This window comes from Echinops telfairi, unplaced genomic scaffold, assembly GCF_000313985.2.
Source record: "Echinops telfairi isolate 266 unplaced genomic scaffold, ASM31398v2 ScPeMD7_11;HRSCAF=52, whole genome shotgun sequence".
Taxonomy (NCBI): Eukaryota; Metazoa; Chordata; class Mammalia; order Afrosoricida; family Tenrecidae; genus Echinops; species Echinops telfairi.
Genome location: NW_022103908.1, coordinates 36,650,520 through 36,669,824, shown reverse-complemented (window position 1 = coordinate 36,669,824; position 19,305 = coordinate 36,650,520). Strand labels below are relative to the sequence as shown.

General features: G+C 44.9%; 1 protein-coding gene across 2 annotated transcripts in view; it reads left to right on the top strand.

Moving 5' to 3' along the window:
* The window catches only part of ENOX1 (ecto-NOX disulfide-thiol exchanger 1), a 344,421-nt gene that overhangs the window by 309,515 nt on the left and 15,601 nt on the right, over nucleotides 1-19,305 (top strand). For both annotated transcript variants that reach the window (XM_045287120.1, XM_013005981.3), the window contains exons 13-14: nucleotides 4,295-4,397; nucleotides 17,640-17,725. In XM_045287120.1, the coding sequence (XP_045143055.1) occupies nucleotides 4,295-4,397; nucleotides 17,640-17,725 (189 nt within the window). The remainder of the gene's footprint in view (nucleotides 1-4,294; nucleotides 4,398-17,639; nucleotides 17,726-19,305) is intronic.

Sequence of the window (19,305 nt, the reverse complement as noted above, 5' to 3'; positions counted from 1 at the left end):
TCTAGCAGAGACTGTGGTTTACATGGCCCTTTAGTCCATTGTTTCCTTGAGTCTTTGATTTTCTTCACTCTTATTTGCTCCATCGAGAGAGGGGCCAGTAATTGCTGTTTAAATGGCCATTTATAAGCTTTTATCAGTAGGAATTCTTTTGAATGGTCACCAGCTAGTCCATTCTGCTTAGTGAGATTGTAGACCTATGTCTCTAGTCAATATATTTAGGCATTCCTTTTGCTCTGACGACAATGATATTTCCTCTCTGTATTAGTCTGGGTACTTTAGAGAAACAAATCCACAGGAACTCGCGTATAAGCGAGAATTTTATATAAAGGGTAAGTGCACATCAAGAAAACATCCCAACCCAGTGCTGCCCAAGCCCACAAGTCCAACATTAGCCCATATGTCTGATACCAACCCACAAAGTCTTCCTCCATCTCACAAAACAGACACTATGGCACCGACTGTGGGAGGAAAGTTAAATCGGTGAGTGTGTGAGCATCTCAGCGCTGGCAGGGGTCTCCACACTGCTGCTCCAGCCCCCAGGGTTGCATTGGGGTAGGTCCATGTGGCTTCTCCTTAGGGATGTCGTGCAGGAAGTGTGTCTTGCCAGCTGAAGCAGGGAACTGGCTAAGGCAACTGCACCCTGGTCCAACCATCAGAAAGCAAGAGACCCGAGAAACTAGAAAGGCAAGGCTCACCGAACCATTTATCCCTCTGCCCTTCAATTAACCCCATGTTTTATTGGCCAGGTTGGCACAATAAACATTAATTAACTCTCTCACTCTTAGAGATTCCTCATGTCAGTTTAGTATAACATGTAAGCACTCCTTGGAGCTTGCTTGGTCAGTTACATTCAGTCCTGTACTGTTTGTAAACACATTTCCTTTTCTACTTCGTAGAAAGATCAGGAAAGCCACTCTATCTCTAGCCTGGAGGCTGATGTATCTTCCAAGCCATGGTCTTTGTGCAGCCTAGGACTGTTGAGTTTTTGCAGGAGCCATGAAGAAAGGTGTTTCTGCCTTTGGAGTCCCTGCTGATGGCCCTGTCAGAGTACACCATTGTGGTTTACAATATTCAGTCCCCCAAAATATTTCCATAGAAAGGTGGTCTTAGAATTCCCTCTCTTATTTCCACTCTCATTTTCAATCCTAAATCATGGTCTAAGCAGCAGGCACTGGTAGGAGAAATCTGACTCTTGGAGACATTTTTTTACTCTAGCATTTATTGGGGTCTTGCTTAAGACCCCCTTTATGATGCCAGCCATGAACAGGAGGATAACTGTCTAATAACACTCTTGAATGGTCTCAGTATATACTTCTATTGCCGTTTCCTGCTGGCTCCTAACATGTTGTGGACCACTGCCCTCTGTGGTCCATTCCTCTTTCTAAATCCTGCCGTCCTTTACTGTATCATGGCCCCAGGACACCACTCAGTCTGGGCAATTAATTTGGGTCTGTTGTTTGCTAAACTCTTGTGAGTAATTTTATTTGGCCCCAATTATCATCCAGGCAGTGAACAGATTGCCCTCTCGTGTAGACAGTTTCCACTCAACCCTTGGGTTCATTATTTTTATTTTTCAAAAGGATGCAGTCATCATCTTAGTTAATGTTCTTCCATTGTCTTTCTTCCCAAACCTCTGGTATTTGTTGGTAGACTTTTACAGAGCCCAGAGCCCACTCTGCTAAGCAGGCATTAACATGCTGGTCCCCCTCCCCCCCCCCCCCAAGGCCTGGAGGTCCACAGCCATGTCCCTGCAGAACCTGTTTGCCCTTTGGGGACACCATTAACAGAACTCCGCAGGCTCTGCGACTGCAGTTCCCCAGAGACAGGAAGAATATACAATACCTTTCTCTGTTCTAATTGAGATCATCACATCAGAAAACGCATGATATTTTATCACAGAAGGAATTCCTAGACCCTTCCCTAAAATTCCTCTTCATAAAATATTCAGATCTAACATAGATAGGCTTTTTCCATTTTCCCTTCTTTTAAAGTTCTGCATTGCATTTCCATTGAGCTGGTTCCGATGATCTCTTTCATCCCTAATAACCTGTTATGTCCAGTTGGCTCGCTGGACTCCAGGCTCCTGTCCTCATGGCCACACTTTCCTCCTCAGACCCCCGTTGATAGACTCCAGTCACCAGGACCTACCCCCTCTACTCTGCCATCTTATAACTGTGATTCCATCAGTTCAGTACCTTACTTCTTCACCTCTCTTTCACCCAGGATCATCCATTCTTCCGAGACAATTCCGACTTCTAGAAGAGCTTCCAAGATGCTCACCAAAAATTTCAGCCATAAAACAGGGAGAGTAAAGGGAGAATGGGTAGGAAAGAGGGAACCGATTACATGGAACTGTGTGTGACCTCCTCCCTGGGGGACAGACAACCGAAAAGTGGATGAAGGGAGACGTCGGACAGGGCAATATATGACAAAATACCCATTTATAAACTATCAAGGGCTCATGTGGGAGGGGGAAAATGAGGACCTAATGTTGGGGGTTTAAGTGGAGAGAAAATGTTTTGAGAAACGATGTACAAATGCACTTTACACAATTGATGTGTGTATGGATTGGGATAACAGTTGTATGAGCCCCTAATAAAATGTTAAAAAAAAAAATTCAGCCATAATTCCCCAGAAGCACCTTCTCTCTTAGAAACGTCTGACTCCCCATCATTTGTGAAACAGGAGCCTGGATGGCATAGTGATTACACGTTGGGCTGCAAGCTCAGTAGTTCAAAACCACCAGTCGCTCCATAGAAGAAAGAGGAGCTTTCTACTCCCACAAAGAGTTACAGTTTTGGAAATCCACAGGGGCATTTCTACTCTATAGGGTCACTCTGAGTTTAAATCAGCTTGATGGCAGTGAGTTTATTTATTTATTTTTAGTACCCATAGTCTATAGACTTGACTAAAGATAGTGCCAAACCAGGCAACGCATCATTCTGTTGTATGTGAGGTTATGAGTGGGAGCCAACTCAGCAGTAACTAACAACAGCCCAGAAGTCCAGTTCAGCCACAGATTTTTTTTCGATTGAGCACAGAATGCCTTTTGATTGAGACACAGAATGCCTTTTGATTGAGACACAGAATGCCTTTCAGTGGGATTTGTACTTCTTATATGCTCAACACTATTGAATTTTTAATAGTCTCATACCTAGCCAATGTTAATTTGTATAAATTAGATAAATATGAATCCCATAACTATTTCCAGCCCTGTTTAACACCTGCCTCCTAAACTATTTTTGTCCATTGAGCCTGACCTACAGGTCCTGCATTTTTCTGGATTTCCCGCTCAAAACTCATCTCATCTAGTCAATGCTGGTTTCTGAGATGTTAACTCTTTTCGGGAGTGTAGAAGCTGGAGGTTTTGAACTGCTACTTGTAGTTAGCAGCCCAATGTGGAACCACAAGGCTGCCACCTGTCATCTCCCACAACCTAATGGAAATAGCATCCTTAACTTCTTGTCCATGATTTTAGTCCTTTTAGACCCATCTTTCAAGACCTATCTTTTAGGCCCCCAAATCCTCCATGACTCCAAAATGCCTTTGCACTTTCCTGTTTGCATTAAATTTGACTTTGTATTAAAATCATTATCTAATTAGAGTACTAATATCAATGCTGGGAGGATACAAGATAAATCTTTGTCTCTGCTTTTAAATTTTAAAATATGATAAAAAATCTAAAAGTATCCCATCCTCCATGTTTCCTATGTCATTGGCTTATCATACAAGTCTTCATTTTTAGTTTCTAAAAGAAAAGAATTTTGGTTTTATCTACCTATTACACTTGTGTATAAGGATCCATACCTATTCAAATTAATCACTCTTAACATCAATTCTACCTTCCCTTCCAATACCCCCTGATCCCCACACACTAACCCGGGTTACTAGGATAATATTATCAGCCTACTGTCTAGAATATTCTCCATTCATATTTGAAATAACACATATTAAAGTAGTGCCAGCTACAGTCAAATACGGTTTTTGCTAGCAGAATTTAATCAAAACATGGACAAAAATCTTCAGATAATGTATGCCAAATTTTCCACTTGTACAGAGAATTACTTAGTTTGCTGGGAGCAGTTGCCAGAAGCCTGTATTTTAGAATGACTGTTCTATTGGATCAACAGATCAATTATTTAAGAGATCAGGTCCTCTGTTATAAATGGAAATGATGAACTCTTTTATAGAGAGCATTTAAGAGAACGGGTGCGTTTTACTGGAAAGCATAGAATCTACATGAGGTCATAAATATATATATTTATTTGTGAGTGTGTGTGTTTTAACTTGATAGGAAAGCAACGTGTTGACAGTCGCATTGGTGAATCAAGACCGAGAGAACAATATTGAGAAAAGAAGCCAAGGCTTAAAATCAGAGAAAGAAGCTCTGCTAATAGGTAAGGAAATTCTGTTCTCCTAATCGCTTCTCTTAAGGAATTTGCTTGAGTCATATCCCAATAATCCATGTCTGACTTGTGAACAATTGAAAAAGCTCTCCCTTCTGCTCAGAGGGGAGGTTGACTTTGTCCAGGTTATTGCATGTATTTCGAATTAGTGGAATGCCAACTAAGGAGGGTTTTGCTCTTCTTTTACCCTTGCTTGAGGTGATTGTCTGACATAAAACAGAGTTCAAAAGAAAGATTAATTTGCATCTCAAATATTAAGCACACTGCTGATGAGTCTATTCTAACAGTTACAGACTAGAATAGCCATGTAGGTTTCTCAGGCTGTAGATCTCTATGGAAGCAGACGGCAACGTCTGGTAGGTTTGAATGGACAACCTGTCAGTTGTCAGTCTTGCTAGCGCTTTACCTCTGCAAAACTGAGGATACCTTCCTCATATATCATAAATCCAAATTTGAAATGTGGTCATGCCACCTTCAGCCTGAGGCCAGGTTGAGCCCTGTTCTAACATTCCAAACCAGGACAAGTCCCAGGGCCCCAAAGCAGTACTGAACCTCAGTTTAATCTGTAACTCTTACACCAGCAGCCAGTGAGTTGATCCCAAACTCATGGTGACCCCTGTGTTTCAGAGGAGAGCTGAGCTCCAAAGGATTTCCAGTGACTGATGTTCTAGATCACTAGTTCTTTGCAACTAGTTCTTTGTCCTCAGGGAGGAGTTGGACCTCTACCTTTCAGGTTAGCAATCGAGGGCTTACCTATTTGCACTATCCATGGATTCAAATTCTACGGTGATTGCCAAGGTCAGACTCTCATGCTGCCGAGGTGAGGGCATCCAAGAACTCTTGCTGCGATGATGGAGGACACCTCATCCAGCTTTCCCTTCCCAAGATAAATAAAAGACCCTGACTGCTAAGAAGGGAGAGAGAAGGAAGGCAGCTGCTAGTACCCTAAAAACATGTCACTACCCCCACAAAATACATCCAGGTTGGCTTTTTGTCTGTATCAGAGACAAAGCTCTACGTGTTCTCTTTATGGTCCTCATCCATCTGTCCACATGCAGACTGTGCTGTTCTCTCAGAGGAGAGCTCTCAGGGTGGTGATGTGCCCACCAGTCCACCTTCGAAGCTGCTGTCTTCATCTCTAGAGTTACAAACTCAGCAGAAGGGAAGCCATCGCCTCGCTCAGAGTGCACAGCACCGAACTGCAGCTTCTCCCAGAGTTGGGGTCCAAGCTGAAGCCATCACCTCCATGAAGCATGAGGCCATTGTTGCTGTTAGACGAATTGTTTTGTTCTGGAGCTGATTATCTGGCAGAAGGAGCTCCTGGCTTCATTTTCTAAGCAGTGCCAGCACTCCCCTCAAAATGACAGGTACACCAGAGCCTTTAAAAGCTGGCACAGAAGGGATTAAATTCAGAAGATAGTCCAAACTTCATCCATCATATATAGATTTTTCAACTACAGGGTTATTGAATATGACATCAACTTAGAGATGCTCTAAGGAAAACCAATTATTTTTTTCTCTGATGATATACAGCTGTAATAACATGCCATGCACAAGTCTCCTAAGACATGCTGATGTGCTATCAGTTCCAGCAACCCAAAATGAACCCGTATGTAGTTGGCAACTGGTTTATTCTTCTATTGGAAAATGTGTCAAACTCTGACAACTGTTTTTCTTTCCCTCCGAATGACAAAGGTGTGATTTCACCACAAAGGCTCTCAGGGTACGAACAGAGCCCATAATCGTCTGCAGAAACCTCCCCCTCTTTGTTTAAGACTGAATAATGCAGACCACTTCAAGATCTGGGGGGAAAACAAAACACGGGAGATGTTCACCACTTTCCTTACTCCTGTCCTCTCCATACAGACAGAAGCCCCTTTTAAGTAATTCTTGGAGAACATAGTTCATTTAGAATGGCGCCTAAATAGTTACAAAGTTATATATGTGTATGTGTGTTTTCTTTTCACTCTCTCTGTACTCTAGTCTTCCGTGCAGTTTTTGAAGCCCCCTCATCTATATGTATGTATGTGTGTGTGTATATTACAAAACATATACATGTGTGTGTGTATATGATTAGAAAACACATACAGTATATACTTTTTTTTCTTAGCAGCTACCTCCAAATGTAGAAAGTGATAGATATGTTTTACATTCTGTAGGTTAATGAGAGTAGATATGAGGGCTATATTTAAAACATGCCACTTCAGCCGAGGCTTTCTTTCTCTATCAGAAAATAAAATGATGGAATTGAGTAATGGGAGTGTGTTAGCAAGAAAAGTATTGATGAGAAGGGCCTGCCCTGAAAACTTGGCAGAGCCGCCTCACACATTTCCTGACTTTCCCCGTGGTTGGTTGAACCAGTGGACCTTTACTAGCCTTGAGATCACAGAGATGAGCAAGAGAGACAGGCATGTGACATTCAAGACAGGCATGTGACATTCCTTTTGAAACAATGTATGGAACTGTTTAGATAGAAGGGAGGCTTGAGATTGTTTTTATTTTTTTGTTTTAATAAACATAAACCCAGGGGATTAATTTTTGCCTTCCTTTCTCTTTATCTCTCCATTCTCCTCCATATTTTAGACTTCTTAATAGAAGTGTTACTGCAGATGTGACCTTCGCACTTGTGTTAGTCTGGGTACTTTAGAGAAACAAATCCACAGAAGCTCATGTATAAGAGAGAGTTTTATATAAAGGGTAAGCGCACAACAAAAGACATCCCAACCCAGTGCTGCCCAAGCCCACAAGTCCAACATTAGCCCATATGTATGACACCAACCCACAAAGTCCTCCTCCATCTCACAAAAGACAAGCAATGACACTGACTGCAAGAGGAAAGCTGAATCAGTGAACGTGTAAGCATCTCAGCGCTGGCAGGGGTCTCCACATGGCTGCTTCAACACTCAGAGCTTCATCAGGGTAGGTCCATGTGGCTTCTCCTCAGGGATGTCTCATAGGAAGTGAGCCTTGCCAGCTGAAGCAGGGAACTGGCTAAGGCAGCTGCACCTTGGTCTGACCATCAGAAAGCAAGAGACCCGAGAACTAGAAAGGCAAGGCTCACCAAGCCATTTATCCCTCTGCCCTTTAATTAACCCCACATGTGTTTATCTGCCAGGTTGGCACAACTAATACTAATTATCTCACCACCCAAACCCATCTCCGTAGTATCTATGAAGTGGGCTTGTTTTGTAGTCAGAGTATTATCTCCCGAAAGAATTCCATGGAGCACAATCGTTGGCAAGACTGCCTTCAAAGGAGCCTTTCTGCTAATTGAGTTTGCCCATTTATATTTTCTAAATACCTGAGTGTTAGCATGATAGAGACCTTCCTTGAAGCTTCTGGATTCTAGACTTAGACTGTAGTGGGGACAGAATAGGGTTCTAAGACTGCAAAGGAGAAGCAGTAGTTCCTGGACAGGAAGGTAGAATGATTCTGGAAATCCCTGGATAACCGATGCATCTGGAGGGGTCAGGTATGCAGTTCCCCTGAAATCTGCTGTTGATATAAGTAAGCCAGAGAATAACAGTGGTCCTGCTCGAAGCCAGGATAGCAGGCCAGAAACATAGCAGAGAAACTTCCCTCAACTTGGAAATATTTCTTGGCAAATCTTGCTCATTTCTGTGTGTCCACAGACTGTGCCATATACCAATATATTCAGATGCCTAAACCTTCGTGGAGTTACATAGGTATTACATCTGACACACACATGTCCCAAATAGTGTCACCCTGAGAGGGAAGGAGAGAGAAAAGTAGGCTATTCTGATAGGTTCTGTCTGTGGAGAACTGAGAGTAGAACATCCTAAACAATGGGCAGAAATGGTGGTTTGTGGTTATTTGCAACACTGATCCATCCCTCTGGAAATGTCTGAATTCTTTTAAGGCATTATCATGATGATTTATAAAATTAGAGTCTTTATTACAAAGCATATCACTTGGATATCTATTTTACAGAATCAATGGGAGTTGAATCATTGGGACAGATGTCCTTCTTCACAATTAACCAAGTTTAGGTGCTGGGTAATTCAATTCAAGAAAACATGCCTTTAGGAAAAGGTTGTTATGGTTTCTGGGTTGTTTCCTTAACAAACCTTGTGGAGATCGGTTGGCATATAATCTATAATGGGATCTAAAAGAACTCAGTTTACATTAGGAATTGCACACTAGCGTTTTAAGTCTTACAACTCTAGAGTAATCAAGGTTAGGTTGGCTTAACAATACCCAGTCTGTGACAGAACCTCGTTCCTTTTACAGATAGCCCACCTGTTGGATTTGTCATGTGGAAAAATGATGTGGGATTCATGAGTCATTACTTTGGGGCACTGTGCTGAAGGAAAATGGCTTAACATGTTTGTATTGATAGATCAATAGTTACGAAGATGTTACCAGTATAATGCTGTGTCAATATCATTCCATCTTCTCTTGCTTTTTAAAATGCTATCACACGAGATGTCTAGTTCCAGCAACTATGACTGGCACCATCCAATGCTAGTCGTCATTATAAATCCCATCTAGCTATAGTCAACAATATCAAAATCACGTTGTGTCTAAAGTTGCTCTTCCTCAAGCCTTCTCTGGTCTCCTGAGAACTGTTCTTATGTATGTAAAACAACTCTTCATGATCAAGCCAACTTCTCCCACTGTTCATTCTTACTTCTCAGTCAATCAAGATGAATCATTACTACAAGCCTTTCCCCACCAGCATGCCCATCACTGTCACATCTCACACAAATGCATACCACTGGTCCCTTGATTAGAATGTCCCCCCAAGTGCACAGGTCTTGGGGAGAGAAGCAGTGGAGTGTAAAGAACTGTTTATAGAAGGCCGAGTGGTGGCTTCTTGGTGCTTTCAGTGAAGAGAACTGAGGCCATGTCAGGCAGCACCTGAGGGGACTAATCTGGGGAGAGTGTGCCTCTTCAAAAGCTATGGACTATAAAGAATGAATCATTGACCTAAAATTTGTTTGCAAGGTACAAATGTCCAAACCAATGAATCAACAAGCATTTGTCAGGGCCTACTATAAGAATTACCAGCCCTCCCTGGAGGAAGGAATTACCGGGGCAGCTTATCTGAAAGCTAGAGTCTATGGCTCCTTACCCAGAGATGCTGCTCTTTAACATTAAGCTCCCAGAGGAAGCAGACACGATGGGCGCTTCTGGGACCACATCTGGAGAAATGCTGGCTTGCTGCCTACCGAGGCCTGTGTCTCCCGAGGGTGAAGGAGTCCATCTTTAATAGTAGCTATCTAGTGGACTACAACTCACAGTCACCTTAAATGTAACAGGAGAAAATGCCGCCTTGCCCTGTGCTGTCTTCCTGATTTTGGGTGTTTGAGGGCCCTGTTGCCGCTAGTGTGTCAATCCAAGTGTTCATAAAGAAAACAGCTAATCACAAGAAAAAGTTATTTGTACCGAGATTAGAGATTCAGAGAAGATGCTACTTATGCTCCAGATTCCCTTTCAGAAGAAAGGACAGTCAAACTCAGTCCTAAAGGATTCATAGGGCTTTCCCAGCAAGATATGGGAATTGTCTATGGTATTTCAGGTAAAAGGAACCTTATGAAAGGCTGAAAACACAGTTTAGTTTAAAATAATACAGAGACATTTCCAAGATATTAATATTTTAAATATTAATATTAATTAAATTAAATATCAATATGTCAAAATAATAACCAATCATACCCCAAAATTCCAAAAAGTGTAGAACTGCCCATGTGGGTTTCCACAACTGTAATTCTTCATGGGAGTTGAAAGCCTTGGTCTTTCACCTGGGGAGCGGCTGGTGGTTTAGAACTGCCAACCTCATGGATAGCAGCCCAAGGCATAATCATATGTCACCAAGGCTCCTGTATCAAACATACACATATACATACAGGATCAGGTAATTTATACTCACCAAATAAGTGGAACAAACTCTTTAAAACTTTGTAGGATCCCCAGGCATTGGGAAGCATCAGCTCAGACCACAAGTATTAGATGAGTCGTCCACCACACACTCATTGTCTTGCCGGCCACCACCTCTTCCAGTAGGTGTTTCATCACTCTGCAGCTGCCCACAGACCACTGTCCCTTGGTGGTTTAGAGAGAGACCCAGTTTTCACAGCATCCCCTCTGCCCATCTCTAAAGCTCAATAGCCATGGAGCACATGGAGGGCAACATGAAGCAAGGATATCTCAGACATGTTGTGGTTAACACCTACTGGTGCCCAGCCAGATATGGCCATGTCTGGAGGTACAGCCTAATCAACAGAGTTGAGCTTCCTGGAGGTGCCTCCACCCCAGAGAGTAAATTGATAGCCCTGATGAGTTTGTGGGCAGTTTCCTGGGAAACTGTCAATAGGAGAGTATAGGGAAAGCGAATCTCTTGATGTAGTGAGTTTGGAATGAAAACTCAGGGCAGCCTGAGGAAATGTAGTATATATGCCAGTAGGATTCCATTTCTCATTCAACTCAGAGAGAATAATGCACAGACCAAACTGAATGTACAAGTTGATAGATTTCTCTCAACAGGTAACCAGTAGTATTTTTTAAACAGTTCACAGGACAAAAAGATGAGCATGGCTTAGACTAGCCATGTGACAAACCACAGCACCTCGTGATTTTCATTGCAATCTTGACAGACAGGCTCATGGGAGTATTTGTGGGTTGAGGAATTTGCTATTCTGGATAATTGAGGGAAAATCCCCTATGGTCTGTGTGTGGGCCTAATTCCCCACAATATATAAAGCAAAATTGCATGGTTTTTTCAACACAATACCCTGTAACCTCTAGAGCAGCAGTTCTCAACCTGTGAGTCGTGACCCCTTTGGAGGTCAAATGACCCTTTCACAAGGGTTGCCTGATTCCTAACAGTAGCAAAATTACAGTTATAAAGTAGCAACGACAATAATGTTATGGCTGGGGGTCACCACAACATGAGGAACTGTATTAAAGGTCGCGGCATTAGGAAGGTTGAGAACCACTGAGAGACTGTTGTGAGAGTAGCATTGCCTCCTTCACCAGAGAGCTTATCGGTGAATAGCAGAGTGTACTCATCAAGGTGTAGTTACGAACTCTATCATCTTCTATACCTTCCAAAAGGAGGGAAACCTGCCTTGACCCCTTGAGTGTTTTCTACCAACAGCCCATTTTCCTGCTTCTTTTCCAGAGCATACCATCTTCAAAGCATCGTCTGCACTCATAGTATCCATTTCCGTTCCTCCCACTTCTCCTCGGCCCCTTCCAGTCTGGCTTGCATGGCCAATGGAAACGTTCTTGTCTGTGCAGCAAGAGAACTTCACATTGCCAGCCCCCAGGTCCTCCTCTGTCAGTTGCACCTTCCACAGCTTGCCGCTCACACCTCCTGGAAATGCTTTCTTCTCTTCGTTATCATGCCACACTCCTAGTTGTCTTTTTAAAAACTGTGTTTCCGATTACAGTACACACAGCCAATCAGTTTGTCGTTCAACGGTTAGTACACAGAGTGTGCAGCATGGAGCCCAGGCTGTGTCAGCAGCTCCAGTTCCCTGCCATCCTCGTTTCCATCCCTCCAGGGTCCTCGTCCCCCCTTCCTTTCTCTTTGCTTTTGGGCAAATGTTGCCCACTTAGCCTCACGTTATTGATTGTGCCAAGGTGCACATGCCTCCCGGGTGTTATTGCTTATTTCATAGGCCCATCTCTTACTTGGCAGAGAGGTGACCCCCAGAAGTGACTCCAGTTCTCTTCCAGGGGTTTCTTAGAACAATAATCTGAGAACTTCCTCCAACTTCTACAAGTCCAATAAGCCTGATCTTCTTAATGAACCTAAGTTTTATGCAACACTCTCCTCCCATTCTGCCCGGGACCTACTTTTGTGTTCCTGGTCAGTGCAGTTGGGAGCAGGAGCCGGGCACCAGTTAGTTCTTCTGGACTCAGGCGAAAAGAGGCTGCCGTTCATGTGAGCCATGATTTCTCATGTGAGTCCGCTGATGGCTTCCTTGATCTCTATTTGTCTTGATTCTCCTTTGCTTCAGATTGGAAGAGCCCACAAGTTGTGTCTTAGATGATCAGACCCCAACCACACTTTCTTATGGGTCATTCTCTCTCTGAGTCCTTTGTTGAGTTTCCAACAAAAAATTTCTTTGGGGACATTCAGGCCTCAATCTGGAGGCTTTTTTCTTCTATCGCTAGATAATCTCAGTGAACACTTTGAATTCGATTCCTTTTTGTTGTCATTGACTTCTACCTTTTACTTTCTCCAAAGGTCACTTGATATTTTCATTTAGATGAGAATGACCGTCTCAAATGTCATAAAATCCACACAGAACTCTTACTTCCGCCTCTTTGTTTTCTCTTGAGTAAAACCCCTTTTATCTTCTGAGAGACGAGCAAAGAGGAAAGCAGAGATGGGGGAAGAGCGATGCGATGCCACATGCAGATTGCCCAGGTCCAGAAGGGCAGATGCCATGAGGATCTTCCTGAAAGCTGACTGCGAAGTAGAGCCTCGCCTTACACTAAGCCAGGACCTGACTTCAAACTTCTAGCCTCCCAAACTAGCAGAAAAGAAAATCCTCTTGCTGAAGCCATCTACTTGCGGATGCTTAATTGTGGTTAACTTTCATTTCTGTTATCAGAGACCTAGATACCCAAGAGAGCCTCCTTTCTGCTGCTCCTCCTCGTGTATTCCAGTGTTGAAACCCCAGGAGGATAAGGCTCAGACTCTCTTCTTCTCCATGGAAACTTTCAAACCCACTGGGATCTTCCCTTTCGCCATCCCACCCGTTCAGGAACAGTTAAACTCCCCGCCCTCAGTCACCAATGTCCTGCTAGGACGTCTGTAAGTCCCTCTCAGGACCATCAGCAGTCGGAGTTTTCTGGGAATGTCGCACTGTTCATTAGAGTTTGAGGTGCAGCCGTCCTTTTTCCCATTCCCAGAGAACGTTCCAGTCCTGTTAAAATGACTACAAAAAGCCTTTGGTGGTTTATTTTGTAAGCTCCCCTCAAAACAGGGCCTGGATGTTACATTTTCTCAGGTGAGGGGACTAATGCTTCTGAGAGGCTTCCGGAATGAGTGGAGGCAGGCTGGGAGTGTGCAAGGCATGCACATGCACAGGGATTATGACTGGGGCATCCCATTTCTGATGTCTCTGCCCCTACTGAGTAACTCTGTTACCATCCACGGGAAAAGCCTATTAAACCAACCCAACCAACCGCCATGAGTAAAGTCTGACGGACTGCAGTCCTTAAAGGCAGAGTATTCTCAACCTGCTCCTTAGGGTTTCTGAACCTGTAAATCTTTACCAAAGGAAACAGCCTCATCTTTCTCCTGCAGGATGGCTGGTGGGTTTGAAATGCTGATCTTGTGGTTAGCAGCCCAGTGTGTAACCCACTATGTCACCAGTGTTCCCTCAGGAGAAGCTTAGGAAACTTTAACTCTCTAGCTTGGTCTCACATGTATCTAGTGGCAGTTGCTAAACATTATGTGACAGCTACCTGTTAATAGCACTACCACTGAGATGGCTCTGAGTAAACGCATAAGGAAAGCCACTCAAATGCATGTGAGCATTCTAATCTCATAAAGGTGTACAGAAATCAATGCTAGGAGCTCATGAACATTCCCCCCTCTTCGTTTCATGGCCACAATAATTTCAGTAACTTTTTTTTATACTCCAAACCTCCAGGGGGCTTAGATTGCACACAGGATGGGGTGAGAGGCAGAAGTCAGCAGGGAACAATGGCCCAACGGTACCTGGTTTGTGAAAGAGTGTTAGAGCATCACTGGTTAGTTCTCCTCAGAATGTTGAAGGGTTTAACTGAACCCTTTCATCAGAGGTCTAAATACAGGCTTGGACACATGTAAATATATTTACATATAATGATAAAGAGATCTGTGTACACATATCTATATGGTAAGTATTAAAGTAGCAGACAGACATAGGACTCAAGCACTCCCTCAATACAAGAGCACTTTACTCTAATAACTCGGCATTCTGTGATGCTCACCTTCCTGACCTGATCGCTGAAGACAAAATGGGTGCATAAGCAAATGTGGTAAAGAAAACCAATGGTGCCCAGCTATCAAAATAGATAGCATCTAAGGTCTTAAAGGCTTGAAGACAAACAAGTGGCCATCTAGCTGAGAAGCAACAAAACCCACATGGAAGAAGCACACCAGCCTTTGTGATCATGAGGTGTCAATGGGATCAGTTATCAGGCATTAAAGACCCAGAACAAAAAAATCATACCAATGTGAATGAGGGGGAGCACGGAGTAGAGACCCAAAGCCCATCTGTAGACAATTACACATCCCCTTACAGAAGGGACACAAAGAAGAGATGAGCCAGTCGGGGTGAAGTATAGCACCGATGGAACATACAAATTTCCTCTAGTTCTGTAATGCTTCCTCCCCCCGCCCCCCACTATCATGACCCCAATTCTACCTTACAAATTGGCTAGACCAGAGGATATATACACTGGTACAGATCAAAGCTGGAAGCACAGGGAATCCAGGACAAATAAACCCCTCAGGACCAATAATGAGAGTAACGATAACAGAAGGGGAAGAAGAAGGTGGGGGGGGTGTTGTTTTAAACATGTTTGCTTGCCATTCTCAGCTCTCGAGACGATTTCATTCAATATACATTTATTGTCAATATACTGTGTTCCTGGTATTGACTCAGAACATTCTAAGACTAAAGGCATAGTGCCATGGAGTCCAGAGCAGGCTGGGGCCGGAAGGACAGCATCAGTGGAGGACCCAGTATGTGTACTGAGGTCCCATGGCCAACCCCAGCAGCCTCTGAACATCATGTCCTGCCAGTTCATGCCATCGACCAACAAGTACCAACCTCCTCCCCACATCTTCCTCTGACTCATCCTAGTGAAGGCATGTGCATTCTCATACTCTGTGAGGACAAGCCAGATTTTAGAGATGGGGCTGAGGGTTATCTGTTGTATGATTCTAAGCAGATTTAGTAGCACTTCCTGACTGAAATGAACCAGGAAAGAAGGTCTAGCAATGTCTTTCCAAAAACCATCTGTCTTTTAAAACCTTATGGATCAAAGTGGGTGATCTGGAACCCATTGTGGGGAAGGGGTCGAACCAGGCAGTGAGTGAGTGGTTCTCTTGTGCATGGGATCACCACAAGTCAGAGGGTCAACTCAACAGCATCTGAATACAACTAAAATTGATTCCCCAAGAGATATTGAAGAGTATTGATCCACCGGAACATGTGTATGAAAGGTATTGTTTTTTCCCCCTGCTGGGGCCCTTGGAGTAGTATACCCATCAGACTGCTCAAGCCCATCTACTTGCCCCATGGGAAACTCAGACATCCTTAGCACCCCCAGGGCTGGCCCGGAGCACTGGTGCCTCCTCTCCCTTGTGCCTGGCTCACAAAGCCTTTGACTGACATAGGCATCCAGCCTGCCTAGGAAAGGTGTGCTGGTCTCCTGGCCTTGCCGGGCCCCTCCGATCCCTCTGAGTCACTTCCCTGGAGCATTCCCTCTCCTTCCTGTAAGAGTGGGCAGGGAAGAAGATAAAGTCGCACACACTTATGCATGTAAACCAAGGAACGTTTTCGTACCTATTACTCTTCTAACTTTAAGTCAATCCCTCCACTCCAGGGCTTACTTACACGTGAACCCCAACAAGTGAGAAGACTGCCATGGAACCAGATTTCACAATCCCATCCACAGGGCCGTGGGTGCCAGGCCTAAACCTTTACAACTTAAACAAGTAACGATGTGCGTGGTGGGGAGAAGACAGCACAGCTCCACTTAGCGTGGCCATTTGCCTACTGAAAGCTCTGAGAACTGCCGCCATCGTTGTCTCCAGTCCCTGTTAGTTCATGAAAGAGAGGGCATTGCAGCAGCAGCAGCAGCAGGAGACAGGACATAATCACAGAATAAAATGGTAGTGCTTTATGTCTCCAGAAAAACAGGTCAATCTTGAAATTTGGGCTTTATGGAGAAACATAATAAAATTGCTTCCATCTTCCTCTGCCCACCATAAACCAATAAAGACCTCATAAAGGCAATTCTGTGAGGACAAGCCCTGCAGCGCTGCTTCCCTGGGCCCTCTGGTCTCTGTCCCTGGCCTGTGGACAGACTGGGGGAGTTTGCTTAAATGGACACTGGTCGCAGTGCATCCCAGGCATCACCCAGGCGAGCGGAGAGGCATGGGATATTGCCTAGGTCAATCCATGGTCACCCCAAGCTTTCAGGGTACTTCCTGACTGAACCTCATCCCCGGTGGCCCACTGGTTTCATTCATTCCCAAACCTGTTTCAAAGGGCACTCTGGATGTCATGCTGAATTTGACACCTTCACACATAGCAGCTCATGGCCCACGGGGTGGGCGGCCTTAATCTCCCTACTTCCATCCTGGAGCCTGGAACCCAGAAGGTAGGAAGGCACTGCTGTTTACGGAAGCCCTGACACCCACAGCCGGCTTTTCATTTGTTAGCCTGGTGCTGAGAGTGGATTTCCACAATGGAAAAGCCTTCTCATTGATCCTCAAACTCCAGCCAAACCATTCATCCCCAAACTTCTTTAAATGATCTTGTGAATTACGGTGGAGAGATGGAACAAGTGAGCTGGCTCCCTTTCAACCACCACAACTTCTGGAGGGCAAGAGCCAGTACTTCTGGAAGGATCTCTGTTTCCGAAACGTTTTCCGTAACCAGCAACCGAAATGGTCAGGGAGCCTAAGGCAGAGAGCCTTCTCAGGTTGCTGTGAGCCATTTTCACACTGCACATCACAGAGGGAAAGAAAAGAGATCATTTTGTCCTTCCAATAACTACGGCTTTGTATTGGCAAATCAAGCGTAAAATTGGCAGTCAAAATCCTTTCAGGAGTCTTTGTTTAGAAATAGCTTTGTCCATCTAGGCATTATCTTGGAGTCTTGCTGACGACTCTCATTCCAGGAGATAAAAGACTGGTGTTGGTCACGTTACCATGACTGTCTTCAGAATATGCTGCTCTCATGTTTGTTGGTTCAAACCCACCTGCCTTTCTGTGGGAGAAGGATGAGGTTACCTGTTCCCATGGAGATTTATTTACAGCCTCAAAAACCTTCTGCAGCAGGTCTCCTCTGTAGGGTTGCTCTGAGTCGGAATAGATTCCACGGCAGTGGGTTGGGTTTGGTAAGGTGAATCGAGCAGCATGAAAGACAGCCAGGCCTAATGAGAGAAGAGCCATTGGGGTTAGATGACATTATTTGCCTGAAGCCCTGATGTACCTCTCAATAACCCCCGATGTGTATCTTTTTAATTCAGGTATCATATCGACGTTCCTTCATGTTCACCCTTTTGGCGCCAACATAGAATATCTGTGGTCATATATGCAGCAGCTGGACTCTAAGGTAAATACTTCCCGCTCTCGGGCTCTGCTCCCTCCCCTACTTTCCCCACCCCCCACCTCCATCCCCCATGAGCTTTGGGTGCTGACATTGCCAGCAGCCAGCAGGGCTGGGCCAGAGCTGCACTGCGCACAGGGCTGGGTGATCAGTCCTGCTCCTTGGATGTCATCCGCTTTCGCAAGCAGTTGTCTCCCTTCCACTTGCCTTTGCCTCTGTCGCAAGAATGTCGGTTATCTAGTGGCAGGGACTTCCCACAGATGCCAAATTACTTTGAAAAGCCTATGAGAGATTGAAAATTGCAGGTTGGCCTGGAAGATTGCCCAAACAAGGGAGAAATCAGGTCAGAATGGCTAATGGGACATTATGCTTAGAGCACGCTCCCACAGGAGTGCACGTGGAGGCCTCTACATGACAGGGGAAGCAGCACATCAGGTAACTTCCAGGTCTGATGTGTCCCCCAAGAAACCCATGTTGGTGGCTGTCTTTGAGCCATGGTGTCTAAATGTAGAAAAGAAAGGAACCTTTCACTGTTACATCCAGAGTCTCTCCTCTTTCCTCTGGGGCTCAGTTTCCCTCGTCTGCAAATTAGCTATCCTCCTAGCCCGTGGCAGTATTTGTGCCCCAGAGAAGAAGGGACGGACAGAGTGAGGACGCACATCGCACATTTATATGGTGAGGAGGTGGTGAGGGTTGGGGGTTCTGGTTGAATTCCAGTGATGTCATTAGGCAGGAAGGCCTGGGGAAGGGGTGGCCAGAAAAGCCGCCCCGCCCCAGAGGAGCAGGCTGCCTTTTCCATGCAGGAGGAGCATGGAAACAGCAAAGCTTCCACTGCTCCCAGCAGAGGGCGTGGAATTTGGAGCAGCCAGGCCCAGGCCAGCAGTTAGCGCCCAGAATCTGAAGACTCACAGAAACGGCATTCTGAGTTCTCAGTGGTCAGCACGGATTAGAGGGCTACATCGTATTTTGACTCGAGTAACCTTGTCAGATGCAGGATGGAGCAACCTACATGGGTCTAGCACTTCCTCTCTGAGAGAAATCATCTGGAACAAAAATATTTCTCAGTCAAGAGATCCCTGGCCTTGTCTTCTCTCACAGTGGGTGATAGGGCCCACCACAGTGAGGTGAAAGAAATGTGAAGATGCGCAGGAGATTTTTGAAATTAGGACTTACTATTGTCCTCTCTCAGGCCACCTTCACACAGATCGGGCAGAATAGAAAATGCTCCTGACAGGTCATGTTTGAGGCATCTGGGTTTACTTCCTCCGCCCGTGTGCTTCCTTGGGAGATTGGCTGCCTTTCCCTGGGGATTCAGCAGAAGACTGTGTGCCCCAGCGTGCCTGGTGTGGGCAGAACCCTCCAGAAGTGCCTCCTGTTGTGGCAGTGCCCAGCCCTTGTGTGTGCGACATGGCGTTCCTCCCCCGGGGATCCCAAGTGGGAAGCCTTTGTCGAGAAGCAGTTATTTTTCAGTAGGAGCTGTGAAAGCCAAGGAATCTGCTTGCTGTTCTTGCAAGAATTCTTGGCCTCCTGTCTTCTTACTTTGTTGGTGCAGGTTGACGACCTGCACGTGCGCGCCCTCCCTCCCT